The sequence below is a fragment of the Musa acuminata genome, chromosome BXJ2-4 (genome assembly GCF_036884655.1).
Source record: "Musa acuminata AAA Group cultivar baxijiao chromosome BXJ2-4, Cavendish_Baxijiao_AAA, whole genome shotgun sequence".
NCBI lineage: Eukaryota > Viridiplantae > Streptophyta > Magnoliopsida > Zingiberales > Musaceae > Musa > Musa acuminata.
Genome location: NC_088341.1, coordinates 47,763,039 through 47,778,289, shown reverse-complemented (window position 1 = coordinate 47,778,289; position 15,251 = coordinate 47,763,039). Strand labels below are relative to the sequence as shown.

General features: G+C 42.0%; 2 protein-coding genes across 6 annotated transcripts; one reads left to right on the top strand and one right to left on the bottom strand.

The window, feature by feature from the left end:
- The first annotated feature begins 2,042 nt into the window (after window positions 1-2,042).
- Window positions 2,043-5,056, top strand: LOC103983288 (uncharacterized). 3 transcript variants are annotated; one of them, XM_065107132.1, is made up of 4 exons: window positions 2,054-2,129; window positions 2,487-2,627; window positions 3,385-3,503; window positions 3,588-5,056. In XM_065107132.1, exon 4 carries the CDS (start codon window positions 3,622-3,624, stop codon window positions 4,891-4,893), a length of 1,272 nt encoding a protein of 423 aa, XP_064963204.1. In that variant the 5' UTR covers window positions 2,054-2,129; window positions 2,487-2,627; window positions 3,385-3,503; window positions 3,588-3,621; the 3' UTR covers window positions 4,894-5,056. The 3 variants fall into 3 exon arrangements, with proteins under 3 accessions (XP_018680023.2, XP_064963204.1, XP_064963203.1); XM_018824478.2 differs by lacking the exon at window positions 2,487-2,627 and having other exon boundaries at window positions 2,043-2,129; XM_065107131.1 differs by lacking the exons at window positions 2,487-2,627; window positions 3,385-3,503 and having other exon boundaries at window positions 2,071-2,129.
- A 3,446-nt stretch (window positions 5,057-8,502) lies between these two features.
- On the bottom strand, window positions 8,503-12,431 carry LOC135611384 (receptor-like serine/threonine-protein kinase SD1-8). 3 transcript variants are annotated; one of them, XM_065107130.1, is made up of 8 exons: window positions 11,038-12,431; window positions 10,657-10,773; window positions 10,422-10,570; window positions 10,099-10,309; window positions 9,593-9,830; window positions 9,352-9,505; window positions 8,931-9,259; window positions 8,503-8,823 (listed from the first exon to the last, which is right to left on the bottom strand). In XM_065107130.1, the coding sequence occupies exons 1-7, from the start codon at window positions 12,320-12,322 to the stop codon at window positions 8,951-8,953; spliced, it is 2,463 nt and encodes an 820-aa protein (XP_064963202.1). In that variant the 5' UTR covers window positions 12,323-12,431; the 3' UTR covers window positions 8,503-8,823; window positions 8,931-8,950. The 3 variants fall into 3 exon arrangements, with proteins under 3 accessions (XP_064963202.1, XP_064963200.1, XP_064963201.1); XM_065107129.1 differs by having other exon boundaries at window positions 8,772-8,830; XM_065107128.1 differs by having other exon boundaries at window positions 8,503-9,259.
- Between the last annotated feature and the right edge of the window lie 2,820 nt (window positions 12,432-15,251).

Sequence of the window (15,251 nt, the reverse complement as noted above, 5' to 3'; positions counted from 1 at the left end):
CACATGTGATACGATACATACTCTATTTGTTTATTATTTATTAGTATTTTTCTTATTTTATGTTGTTTGTTGCATATATTGTAATGTTAATGGATCTGTGCAATAAGAATTGGATCATGATGAGATCATGACAATGAGACCGATTCACCTTTAAACACGGATTATAAATAATCTCAATCGTAGGTTACTCGAGAGGGACATCAAGATAACTGGACAGATTAGTGTGTTGTATATTTGTCTATATGATGGAGGCGGCTGGTCTCATAGTTGTTAGGATCAAGTCACCATTAAGAGGAGGGATGAATTAGTGCTTATGATAAAAACGTCGATTTAAAAATTCTCGATGAAAATCGATTGGAAAGATGTTAACTTGAAATCACGTTTGTAAGCGTAATAAAAGTAAGAAATTAATTTGTAATGTGAGAATGAAAAGCAAAATAGAAATGCAAACTGGATTTATAGTGATTCGGTCGTCGTGACGTACATCCACTCCTGTTTCCTCTTCACTTGAGGCCATCAGTTTTCACTACTGGTCTTCCTTCAATGGGCGAAGACCAACTACCCTATTAAAACTCTTTCTTCTATTTATAGGTTCAAGGGAGAACCTTTACACTTCTCTCTTTTTCACTTAGACCTCACTTCTCAGTTTAGAAGAACACTAGGAAGAGGTGAAGAGAGGTTTACAACTTTTTTCCATAACGATTCTTTTCCTATTTTTTAACTCAATTTCGTGCTTTGCCAAGCAAAAATATTTAAGATATTTATAGACCTCAAATAATTTAAAAAAATAGAGTAAAAAAAGACCAAATAATTTAAAAAAATCCCGGTGAATATCAGGTTGAGTTCCTTATATGTAATGTTGAGAGAAAAAAAAAATCATAAAAACCAAGGCTTGAGAAGAGAGAAGAGAGAAAATTAAAAATATATATATTACTTGAAAGTTTACATAACCCTCGTAGTCTTTTTTTTTTTTTTTAACCCATGCTCCATCTCTCTCTTGACTTGGGGTGTGGTAAATATGGTACCAACTAATTTATAAACCTAAACCACAATGTCATAACCCTGATCAATAGTGAATTCCTAATTCAACTCAAAATCCTAATTTAATTATAATCAAATTTAAATTACATCTACATCATATCACCAACGAATCTTAGTCACTGAAATGTAGGGTCTAAGAGCACATTGAAAACTTAGAAGCCAATCTCAGTCCTACTCTTTAAAAGTGCTCGTACATACATGCATAAGAGTAAACAGCACAAGCGGATGTGTGCACGCAAACTTGTTCAGATAAATGTAACGGATGGTAGCTAAAATTTGTGAATGAAGCATTGGTCGGAGATACGAGTGGTTCCGGATGACCACTGAGAGTCTTGCTTTTTGTTAACTCGTAGTTAGTCGCCTCTTGAATCTCGCCACAATCACATACGACTTTTTATATGCATACAAAGGCAATACTGGCTTGGCATCCAAAAATGTACACGAGGACGCGTCGGATTGTTGCGTCTCCACGTGCTTTTGACGTGGCATCTCTATGTGGTGCTAAAATAAGAAGCGGAGCGAATGTGAACTCCGTGTTTATTCATAAACATATTTTATCAGTCTGTGAAGGGATGAAAGTAGGAGCTGCTTTCGGTTGTTATTTGGAAATAAAACCTCAAAACCCAACTTCGATACAAAAGCGTAGGCCGGTTTGGAGGCGTACAGCTTGTCGATGTCAATTTGGTTGCCAGCTTTGGCTGTGCAAGCATTCAAGTAAATCACACACACAGATGATACACTAAAGTTCTAAATGTGCCAAGGAGCGCTGCTTTCTTGCGGTAGAATATTGCTGCTGCTGCTGCTGCTGGGTAAATAAAGCCCTGGATAATTCACGGCCTGCGCACGTCAGAGCGCACGATGGTGAAGGACATTGGAGGGACCACTTGTCTGCGTCAGCCGGCCGACCATCCGTTAACCTATTCTTTCTTTTCGCATTAAAAGAAAAAGGAAAAGACAAATAATAATAATAATAATTATTATAATTATTATTATTAAGCCAAGTTGTAGCGCTCCTCTGTCTCCCTCGTTCCTTCTTCCTCTCGCAAAGTAATGGACGAACACAGCAGCCGCGCTTCAGCCTTCTGTTGGTAAGTTTCTGACATAACTCTATCTCTAATGTTAGATTCGTATCATATACCATCAAAACGAAAGATACAAACACACTTTTGCACAATTCTTTCATGCCTTGGCGTAATTGTTCTATAAAATTTTCTGCCTCTGCAAGTCAGGAGCATTCTTGTTTTTTTCGATTTCCTTCGTTTTTCAGTTTTTTATCGTATATGTTTCGCGTGCAGATGATGGTAGCAATTTTCGATGAATGTGATCTGGGATTTTTTGCCGTGATTGGGGTGTGGATAATAATATATATCGGTGGCCCAAAATTTGCCACAAGGAACTGATATTAATCTGATCTGCTTCCTTACCATTATTGTCCTATTTTGTAGCCGAGCTAATCAAATCAGAAAGGGTAGAATTAAAATTATCCGTCCAGAGATCGTACTTACCAGTCACGATACAGAGTAGATTGGGCCTCTAACGGGACAGACAATAGAGTGCAAAGGAAATGCTTCCTTTTATGCTACCAGGCAAGATTTCTGAGACTCCGACCTCTAACATAAGTTCTTCATCCCCATCCAATAATTTTTTTTTTCTCGAATGCAAAGCAAATTATATTAGCTAAATTGTAAAGTTTCAAAAAGAGCTCTATAGATAAGAGCACAAAAAATTAACCAGCCGTAAGGGTCGCTCTCCTTTTCAAAAAATTATATCTTGATTAGTCTGGCATAAAAAGACTAACCATTCATTCTCTTCTCTTTGCACATGAGAAAAATAAATAAATAAATCAAAACACTAAGTACGTGCTAGGTTCATTCCCATCCGATAGATTTTTATTTAGTGCTTTTTATTTGTGCCTCCATACGCATCAACTGATCAGCTTTTTATTTTCTTTCTCTTATTTTCTTTTACTTTAATCTTATGATTAAGATTTAGTCTATAGGAAGATCATACTTTTTTGTTCAATCTAAAACGAGTAATGTGGTGGGGAAAACCACATATGTTGTTCCTCCTGTGTGGTTTTCACAAAACAGTTTTTACAGTTTGCAACCCAGTGAATTGTCCCGTCAACTCTAGGCCACAAGTTTTACTTACTTTTATTATTATTATTGTTTTTCTCGTTCAGAGGGTTCCCTTTTAGTTCATAATGAGCAGCTTTTCAAGGAAAAAAAATTATATACTTCAGCTCAGCGTTAGATGATAATTTTCAGAGTAAAAAAGCTCTGCATAAATAGTGAAAACTTCACAGTTTTCCCGACTAATCCCCAAATCTATCCGCTTTTGCAGTGAATGAATGACATACTAAGGATTGTACCTATTCCACCAATAATTAGAATGAAAAAAGCATCGCGCTCGCCAGATTTATAAGCAAACAGGAGGATTCCCTCAGCTGTCGACCATCCAGTGTTGCATATGATTGGCCTACTTCCAAGTGCTCCCACCACTATGCTCTGATCCCAGTTATAATATTCTTCTCTTTTCCGCCGCAGGACAGCAACGCCATTTAGGCAAAGCATTCTCGACATGAAAGCCCAGAACCACCGCTCCCACCATCACTCGGCCGACGCCGACTCAGCCGCCGCGGGTTCCACCGCCTCCGCCACACGAGCTGCAGAGGGCCACGTGCCTCACCAAGACAACCATATTCCACACCATCTTCCGCCCGCCAGGTGGCACCCCGACGACCCTTCGTCCGCTCTTGTCCGCCTCATGTGCAGCTACGGCGGTCGTATCCTCCCCCGCCCCCACGACAACCAACTCCGCTACGTCGGCGGTGAGACCCGCATCGTCGCCGTTCCCCGCTCCGCCTCCTTCGCTGCTCTCCTCTCCCGGCTCTCCAAGTTCCTCCCTGCCGCCGCCGTTCAGCCCCCGTGCCTCAAGTACCAGCTCCCCCACGAGGACCTCGACGCCCTCGTTTCCCTCACCTCAGATGAGGACGTTGAGAGCATGTTCGACGAGTACGACCGTCTCGCTTCCGCCAACGTTCGAGCCCCCCGTCTTCGCCTGTTCCTCTTCCCCCCACCTTCCGTAGCCTTCGGCTCCGTCGTCGACGCCCCGGGCTCGACCCGTGACCAGTGGTTTGTCGATGCCCTCAACGGCCGAGGAGCCGGCGCGGCATCTGGCCCGCCGTCCCTCGAGCGCGGCCGCTCAGAGGCGTCCTCCATCGTCTCCGAGGTCCCTGATTACCTCTTCGGCCTCGACACCAACTCGCCGCCTGCCAAACCCGTGGTTCAACCGGCCTCTTCGGAGCCGGGCTCGCCCTTCTCCGCCTCATCTCAGCTGTCGGTTCCCCCAATCCCCGATCTCCCACCCGTCAAAACCAAGCTGCACGTGGAGGAAACCGGGTTCAACACGGTCGAACCGATTGCGATGGAGCAGGCCGGATTGGTACCTAACCCGGTCCTATCGTATGGCCCTGAGCCGGTCCCGGTTTTCTACATGCCGCCATCTGTCCATGGCGGGAGCTTAACGATGCAACAGCTTCCAATTCCAGTCCAATACATGCCTCCACTCCGTGCCGTGGCCGACAGTCAGCTTCCGTTGGGCTTCCAGCCATCGTTCCCGGTGGTGGCAGCCAAGCCAATCAAAGGCGCTCCGGTTTACGTGGGTGGCCCTCCAATCGGACCGGGGGCCCTCGTAGGTGGTGGATTCGAGTATCCGGTGGGGGCGGAGTCGTTCGAGGTACCAGGGAGAGTGTCGATCCCGGTGTATCAAGCGACTGGAGTGACTGTGGTCGGAGAAGCCGAAGCCGCGGCAGCCAGTCCCCAGACGAGATTGGGACGACAGACACAATGAACCTGGTTCCATAAAGGTAGAACAGTTTGCGGGAGCGTGGTTTATGCGTTGTTAATTTGAATTATTTGGACTATATCAGTTCTTGAATTCGTCATGTTGTTGTATTTGGGGATTGCATCGTTTGCGAGTTGCTATATACGATCTGTCTGACGAATTGTGTGTATATTATGAATTGATGTCTTTAAGCCAAAAAAAATCAATTTTTTTTCTGGAAAATAAAATTAATAAAAAACATAGGAATACCTGATTGGTGATTAAATTGGTAACTATCTTAGATCAATTCGGACTTTAACCTGACGAGATGAGTAATGATCGAAATCAATCGATCGATCAAAAGAATAACTTACCTTCACGAATTCAAAATAGGAAGTAAAGATCTTAAAAAAGAGTGCATGAATGGTTTCTAATAAATTACGAAAGATACTATAGTATTCACACAATTCAATTAGATCTATTTGGTCACAAGGTAAATTGAAGATACAAATTGAGTTTACACGTTATCTTTTATCATCTAATTCGTTGGAAAGATTGCAAGCTTTATGGAAAATAGTTGATTGAAATCCATAGAGATTGAGATAATTGGTGACGGCGGCACTGCTCTCACACTCACCAATGCGCTCTTTTCGATCCACTTCGCTACCTTGTGTTCCATCATCTATTCTTATCTATTCACAAAAGTCTATTTTCACTGCAAGTTGTAAACACATCACGGTTTCCTCTGTTGCATGATCCGAATGCTGGAGGATTAGGGAGGGACTCCAAAGAACTTAGCAGAAAGGAGCGATGATGTCATATAAATCCAAAGAACAATTTCCACTTACCCTTGGACTGTGCTTACGTTGATTCATGACATTCATGACATAATCATCCTTCCAAATGACCTAGGATGCTTTCAGCCCTTCCCACCTCGGTGCTAGGGATCCCCTTCCATTGGGTCGGGAAGCTCGACCATTCAAATGGCCGAGAAGGGCACCGACTAATGTTTGTAGAGATCCTAAACGAAACCATGTCGATACTTCTTGCATGTTGGTTCTCCAAGATAAGATTTCCCTAGCATTTTTCATTTCTTCACTAAAGCTTTTCACTTCTTCAATAAAGCTTCTTCAGTAATTGTTCTTATCTTCTATTTATTTCATCATGGTATTAGAGCAGTGAGAAAAGTGAAATTTCGCTCTTACCTTTTGCCAATGACCAACGTCGTTGAGAAAAGCGAAGCTTCGCCTTTGTCTTCGGCCAGCGACCAACGCCGCTACAGCCACATTCCTAAGAGGCTCCACGGCCAATCCTCATCTTCTTCACCGCGGTAGCTTTCGCTGACTTTGCTAATCTGCCAACAGTCGGCGGACTTAAGGAGAACGAAGGGCGGACTTAAGAAGAACGAAGGGAACATGTTAACGAAGGGCGGACTTTGCTGATCTGTTGAGGAAAATCCTCTATTCTGTTGAAGGAAATCCTTTCTCCTAATCTGTATAAATAGGAGAGGAAACATGTTAATGTATTGAAGCATTTTTTATTTCTTCAATAAAGCTTCTTCACTTCTTCAATAAAGCTTTTTCAGTAATTATTCTTATCTTCTATTTATTTCATCAGCCCATAGGTGAGTGCTTGAGGGTTCAAGGAAGCTAGTGTCTTGAGGACTGCCTCTTTGACCTGTGGAGGTGGTGAGGGTAGAAGAGCTCATCGTGGTCGAGGTGAAGGGGATTGGACCCCTTTAGGTGGATGTCATTGCTCTCCTCTTCTTTAGCTCCCTAAGATTCATGCCTTTGAAGAAGAAAGGCACTAAGTGTCGCATTGAGAAAAAAATTAAGGAAAATAAGACTTCGGGGATAGAGTATACCTCGAGATGTCAAGCTCAAACTAGCATTGACTAGCCAGTTTTCGTCCATATGTTTGTTGGCTAAGGAAGATTGAGAAGACATTGTCCAATCAAAGCACTTAACCTTTCTCCTCGCAATCAGGAAAAATGGAGTATTGGTAAGATTATATACCAACCAATCCATAATGAAGTCATAGTCTAGGTCGATCTTGTTAAAGAAGTACGGTCCCTTCTAACGTTGGTTGGAAGTTGAATTCCCTTTTACTTTAAATCCATCTTGAGCCATGAGATAATAGATTTTAGCTCTTTGCAAGTTTAGAAACATAAGTGGAACATATTTAGAGGTGACATTGATATAGTAGCATTCTTTGATGAAGGATAGCAATATCCTATACTATGGAACGCATGAGTTGGGCACCATATGAGATGGTAATATCATACACCATCAAAGACATCTAAACTCGGCCTCCAATATACTGTACATTGATTCATATGGACATTTTCGATCTCAAGATACCTACATCTAATACTTAACCGGGATGAAGTACTTGAGGTACAAAGGACTTAGATACTTGGGAGTCAGAACGAAGTCCTAGTCATATACATCTTTCACGATATGAAGATCTTTGATAACCTTCGGATCCACTTTGGCCACCTCCCTCAAGAAGGAGGACAACACACTCATTCCTGTTCCGAGGCTCTCTGAGGATAGGACTTTGATCCCCTTGATCATATGTTGGCTAAGGGAGTAGGACTCGAACGATAAGGAAGAAGATATCTTCCCAACTTGACCAAGGAGGAGAACAAGAGACGATGCTTCAAAGCTTTAAGAGGCTATGAGCAAGGACAAAAAGCTATGAAAAGACAAGCGAAGGCTTATGAGGCAAAGTGAGCCCCACAACCATGGAGGAGGCCTCTTATAGCACTAGACAACAACCTCCACTTCAAGGAGTCTTATCACTTGGCTGCACTTCTAAACCGTGGTGATATAATCATCGCAAAAAAGACAAGCGCCTAATCAATAATTCAACCATATAGATATTAATCCAATATAAAATATCAAAAAAATATTTTACCTATACCATAAAATATACCTCCCACTTAAATTCATTATAAAAAAAATCTACCACACAAGTCAATTACTATTTATTCAAAATTCTCGTTTTATATTTCGAGACTAACTAGAGCATTGAAGAAACCAAGTCGGAATGCTCACCTCGATCTCAATCGTTGTGCAAGTCGATAACGAATCGAGCTTTCGATGCCCTTCTATACAGGATTTTTGCACATAAATTGGGTTGATCCAAACATCATTGTCCACTAAATACAAGTAGTTATACATTTCATCCATAAAAGTCCCTTAGATGCATCCACTTAAAACTCTCAATAAGTTACAATTAGCTACTTTATCAAATAGGCTTCGGACAAAGTTTAGGTTTTAGGGTTAAGGTTAGACCATCGGCTCTCCACGTCATATGTAAAATAGCACCCATTTTTTTCACAAGTTAAGTTAGAAAAGAAGTTTGCAGGTCATGAGCGCTCCAATCTCCTGGATTAGCACTCTCAAAACACCTCATTATCGAACTCGGAAGCTTGAACAAAATAAAACCAACAGCCAGTTGGGTTGGACAACATTCATACTCTAGAGCCGCTGTTTATGAAGAGAAGAAGCTTTTAGGATGTGTTTCTTTTTGACTCCGATAAGAGTCCTTGCCTGTGCAAAGCTAGCTGAAAAATGAACCAGCAGTAGCAACCTTTGCTATCGATCGATGACAAGAACATACCGGGAAATATGCGTCAAAAAATGAAAAACGACTAAAGAAGCGTGTAAAGCTAAAAAGAAGAGTTCAAAAAACAAAAGGTATGAGATGAGGCTTTAGAGCCAAAGAATATTAGACACGTGTCGCTCGACTAAAAGGCTTGCCTGCTACGACAACGATGCCTCTGTACACAACACCACTATTCCTGAAGCTCAGCATGACTCCGGGCAAGCCACATTGTTGCTGGACTCCGTTAGCAGGCGTTCTGAGGGCCAGTAGTAGGAGGATTAAGCCCCCCCCCCCCCCCCCCCCCCGCGTATGTGTCGGCCATCTCTGATGAATGTGCATGCTCGACTGCGCGCTTGGGATATAAAAAGAAGGACGAGACCGGTGTTAGAGGGTGGGACATTCCAAATGTTTCAGTACTCCACCACCCTTCAGAAGCCAATAATAAAACTTACCGCTGCACTTGTTTAATTCACTATCGACCTTCCAACAGTGTGACCGACAAGCTGTTTCTGGTTGACGAGGAGTCGTGATTGGTCGTTGATGAACCAGTTTCGGGTGGGGCTCTGGCAACAACAAAACCCGGTTGTCGAGGTTGTGGTAGCTCACCGTCACTGTTCAACATTATCACCACCGACGACATCGTCGGCCTGTCTTCGGGTCGTTCTTGAACACACAGAAGCCCCACCGTTATGCACCTCAAGACCTCAGCCAGGGAACACGAATGGCCAATCGATCCATCAACTAATTCCGAGCCTTTCCCTTCTTTCCATAGGCTCCATATCTGAAAACAATTGCAAAAAGCAAGCCAGGTGATTATGAAGCAGCACACAAGTCCATTCCATGTAAAGAGGGCCAATGTTCCACGATGCTTACATATCCTAGAAGATTCAGGTGACTCGCAGAGTGATAAATCACCCCCCTGTTCTTTTTACCGCTAACGATTTCAAGTAGCAAAACACCAAAACTGAATACATCCGATTTAACCGAGAAGATTCCATCCATAGCGTACTCAGGGGACATGTATCCGCTGCAATATCGGTAGCAAGTTGATAGCAAACATGATTAACAATCTTATCAAATGCACAATATAATGATGACCGGAGCAGATACTTACTATGTTCCCACCACTCTTCGCGTATTCGCTTCTGTTTCATCCCCTCCGAAAACCCTTGCCATGCCAAAATCTGATATTTTGGGGTTCATATCCTTGTCAAGAAGAATGTTACTAGCTTTGAGATCCCTATGAATGATTCTAAACCTAGAATCTTGATGGAGATAAAGAAGGCCTCGAGCAATCCCCACTATAATGTTGCGTCGTGTTTGCCAATCCAGCGATATATCTTCAGATTTATCTGAGCATAAGTTTGAGCAGCATTAGACTTCATGGATCTCATGATATTTATGTAGCATTTTGTTGTCCTGATTCAACCGTGTGGTTATACTAGTTTATTTGCAGAGTGACCTTTCATGTCAGAAAGCTACAGCACGGAAAGGTGTCTACTGACGGAACTCTCCGACTAAATACTACAGAAGAGTCGAGGCAATCAATCGATCAATCCATCTTGTGACGTGGTCAACGGAAACGTGGAGTGCCATGAGAATGAGAAAGATGGAACTAACCAAACAGGAAGGCATCCAAGCTTCGGTTGGGCATATACTCGTAGATCAGCATCCGTTCCCCTGCTTGAATGCAGCATCCAAGAAGCCGAACAAGGTTTCGGTGCTGCAGCTTTGCAGTCAGCATTACCTCATTTTTGAACTCCTCCAGTCCCTGCATCGATGTCTTCGATAACCTCTTCACAGCTATATCTTGCTCCCCGCCCATCTTGCCCTGCAGTCACCACAATCGCTGTCCAAAAGTTTACCATGATGTCTAGCCAACTAAAAGCGTTCATCGAAATCAAATTTCTGAACTGTAACTAACTGTCACAGTTTGTCATTACCTTGTACACCGGACCGTATCCACCTTCGCCGAGTTTGTTGTGTATTGAGAAGTCATCGGTGGCATTGATAATTGCTGCTAAATCAAATAATGGTAGGTCCAAATCCTGCCCTGTTCCTTCATTATGGCCTTCTGCCAAGCAAAATTTTCCTGGCATTCGTGTTGAGTAGTAACGAATTAGCAAATATGCCCCTCGATTGGCAACAAAACAAAAAGGGAAAAGGTCTTGTATGTACTCCTCTTCTTCCTTTTCCAGACGCAGCAGGCAGCACATCCTAGAACTAGAATTGTCATCGCAATGACCACACTGATCACAACCACACGGCTCCTACGAGAATCCCCTGATTCCGAACCTGAACGATCAATATCAGTACTGTGAAAACGCGAGAATAGAGGTTCTTGTGCTAGCTTGCGCGCTATCAGAACTACTGAGTTACTAGGAGTATGCTCTTGTCGTTAAAAGAAATTATTCACGAAGAAACGATCGTTCATGGAATTCGGTTTGGAATAGATGAGTGTATTCCGCAGACGAAACAAAGGCCGAAACCAACACCCGTACTTCAAAAGAAAAAGTGTTTGATGAGGCATTAATAATGGTGATGCGGAATGGAACGCACCTAAATCGGCGGCCGCTAGCCTGACGTAGAGATCCTGTCCTGAGCCACTGGAAACCACCCCAAGATCGGTGAGATCAGTGGTCCACATGATGCAGCCACTCTCGCTCCCGCTGATGTTTGCACTGGCATAGGCTGTGCACGAGCAATTCCTCAAGCACCGAGCCCTGCATTGCTCCAGGCTCAGGCTCCAGTCCACCACCGAACTCGATGTGTCCGGAATCATCGCACCGTTGAGCGTGACAAACCCATCGGTCCCGTTGCGGCAGTCCAATGCCGTCTTTCTGACGCAGCCGTCCGACCCATCCCTCAGATCCCAATTCGAAGGATCCTTGGGCCGAAAGCCCTTGAGACAGTGGCACATCGGCCAGTCGCTGGGGTAGCAGACGCCGTTGGGGCCGCACGGCGACATGCTGTCGCACTGGTCCTTGGGCCTGAACCAGAATAGATTCCATGAACTTCTCTCCTCTATCCACACAAACCGCTGCAGTTTGCCTGACTGATTCATGACCAATCTTGAGATCATCGAAGCGTTGCGCAAGTAGTTCGTGTACATCACCTCCTGGGCGTCGATGATGAACACAATGTTGAACCTGTTGGAGGCGTAGATCGCCTCCGGGACGCTACTGAATACAATCCCGTTCCATGACCCCCCGCGCCAGTACTTGCGCGTCCCGGAAAATATAAATAACTGGGGGTAGCCGTGCAAGTCGATGGCCGCGGTGTAGTTTCCGGGTGCCGGATCGCTGGCGCTCGTCCACGACGTGAGGTTTCGGTTGAGATGGCTGGTCAAGTTCCACCCGAGTTTCATGCCCGGGAGGTGCGTGTCGGTGGGGAAGTCGAAGCTCTGCCATGCGAAGCTATTCGGGTCTTCACTATCGCTGCCAGCCTCTCGGACGACGAAGTTGCCATCGTCTAGGAGCTGAGCGACAGGGTTGGCAAGGGGAGGTGAACTCGAGGACCAGATGGCGGTCGAGTTGTCGTCGGTGATGATGAGTGTTCCGTTGGTGGCTATGAACAGGGTTCCGGGCCGACCGGTGACCGGGCGCTTGCGGTTGGCGACCCACACCACTGTTTGGGCTATGTCGTGGTACCATATGCCGATGTAGCGGTTGTTGGAGGCACCGGGACTAAAGAAGCCTAACTCGAACCTACCACCAGCGGAAATCAGGGTTCCTCCACCGTCTGCCAGGGGTCGGCCAGGAGTTAAGGTGTCACCTCCGATGGAGGGGGAGACGACAGTAGCGGCGAGGAGGCAGAGGATGGAAGCCTTGGTGATGATCGTCATGAGCAACTTTCAAATGGGTTAAAAGTGTCTAAGTCACATGTGTTTATATGGTTTTGCTTCTTGGAACAAAGTTAGCAAATGTCCGCAGGAAACTTACGGCTGTTTATTCGTTGCCATTCTGATTTGGCAGGTTAATTTAGAAAGAAGGATTAGGGTAACCAAAGCCTTTCGGTGGTGGCGCCACTTTGGCCACGATCTAGGTCGCGACAAACTCACAGGCTGCTTCGTGGAAGCCGCGTGGGGACGGGGCACGTTTGGAGGTAAGAGTTTGGGAGACGCGTGAGATGGAGTATAAAATTGGAGAAGGAAATAATACCCACCAACCGATTGATTGCCTTTGGGAGGAAGCTTTCGTGGCCGTCCTAAAAATCAGGCCAGCCTTTCTTGACTTTGAAAAGGAGGCGGTGGAGAAAAAAGCAAAGTCAAAAAACACAAAAAAAGGTCAACCGTATGGTTACTGTTGATTTTTTGTTTGTTTTTTCCTCGTTTCCGACTTTTAATAAAGATAGAAATCTTTTAATAAAATTTTTTCCATTGATTATAGTCAGATAAAGTACAAAGCATTATCACGTCGATGCAACAGACCATACAACAACACACTAAATAATTAGGATATCTTGTATAAAAATAAAAATTAAAGAAAAAAAAAAGAATATAAAGATGAGCGTGCTGCGAGTGATTTGGAAAGTGCAAGCGGAAGTAGTAGTAGTAGTAGTAGTAGTACCGAAAAACAAATGTGAAAAGTGACTTTCGATCTCCTCATTTACTTTCTAAAAATAACATCATTTGTTAGTATGAGACTTTTGACCTCCTTACTTCTAGAGAAAGTAAGGGAGCAAACGACACCAAAAAATTAAATAGAAACACGTGATTTATCCAACGACTCATGAAATTAAATAATAAAATTTTGTACTCCTCGAAGCTTAAGAACTCGTGAAAATGATCACAAACTATCTAAAAAACTTAAGAACATCGTCGCGGGCTGGTGTGTATATAATCAATCATTAAACCACCATTAAAGGCAAGCTCGGTGACCGATGATGATTCACTCATTCCTTGGGTATGGAAAAACAAGCATGGTTGTCCTCTCAGATTTGGTTAGATTCACTCATTTCTTTAAATTATTTAAAAGCTAAAGAAATCACTGCAGGCACTAAATTAGTTTTTGTCAAATTAATCACACATAAACAAGTAAAATGGAGATAGACTGTTTTTTCAAAAGACGATTCAAAATTCATGAGACATGGGGCCATAAGCCTCGATTTATCAAAAACAAGTAGATTAAAATACTCAACGTAATCCCACAACATGCACCGAAATCTTCTAAGTTGACATTGTAATAGTTATCGCAATTATCAAACATGATCAAATCCCATGTGTGCAACTGATTTTATTTTGTAGAATCAACTGGCGCTAATAATAATAATAATAATAATACTAGCTTAGTATATTATAAAAAATAATAAATATATATGACAATTTATTGAAAAAATCCCCTTACGATAATTTTTTATCGGATGACATTTGTCTGTTGAGTGAATGGACATGTTTATTTTTTATTTTGTAATTTTATTATGTGATTGGTAGAATTTGAGTATTAATCTACCCAAATCAAGAGGGAATTAATGAGATCAAACCTGACCAAACCGGTCTAGTATCATCTTCTCCCTCTTAGATGATTTTTTCTCTCTCTTCTTCCTTTTTATTTTTATTTTAATTTTTTTCTCCATCTTTCTCCTTGGCCGCATATGGATATCTTGAGTTATCATGGATTCTGCCATGCGACCAAATTCATGTCTACTCGTAATAGTTCTCTCCTCTAATCTTTTATCCACTTTTCTCTTCTCCTTCGTCGGGCCACCGAGTTTGATTGAGCATTTTTTTTCTCTTCTCCTCGTCAGTTGCCAATCCTCATGTCATTCATAGCACAATATATTATTGCGCCTAAATTGACCACAACGAGAGCTTCTTCTGCATGTTTGACGAAATGTTTCAAACATGTCTAAAGCATAATAGCTCCTAAAGTCATTATAAATCATAAAAACTAATGGATAGACGATTAATATCATATCTATTCTTACATGGTGCAAGTTTGAAGTCATTTGAACAAAGTTTATATTATTACACTTGAACATTACACTCAAAAACACTCAATGGAAAAGACATGTGAATAGAAAACCCATTGGAAAAGACATGTGACTTAAAAATATATAAAAATTTATATATTTTTTTAAAAATAAAAAAAAAAACCCATTGGAAAAGACATGTGAATCATAAAATATTTTATTTTGATAAAGCTTCAGGTGCTTCAAGGAACTTCATGTGATTACACTCGATTGCAAAATCCACGTTAAAGCATGTCAAATTTCATAAAATAATTTTAAAATCTTAAAAATAAAAAAATTATTTGATCGTAGAATTCACCTAAAACATACTAAATCTCATTTAAAATATAAAATCTTTTTAAAATAAAAATAATATGAAAATGAATATCATAATTGACTAGAAATGTAAAAAATAAAGATGAAAACTTGGTATTACTAAACAAACTTGTGCGCAGTTTCCTTTGCCCTGAAAAGAATTAATAGTCTATTCTTGTTGCATGATCATTATATGGACTATGTTAAGCTAATCAAATGGAGATGGAGATATCCATTTTATAAATAATAAAAAGGGTAATAATGATAAAGAGAAGAAGGATGATGCTGACAATAAGCAAGAATCTTCTTCGAACAATGGTGCAAATCGAAAGAAAATTAAGTGTTATAGGTGCGGTAAGTTAAGTCAAATCAAGAAAAATTATCATGTGAAAATTAAAGAAGAAAATATTATAAATAAAGAAGATTATTTTAATGCTACTAATGAAGATTAGGGCAAATGCTTTATGGTTGAAACTACAAAGGTCATGACATCTATTAATTTTAAAAAT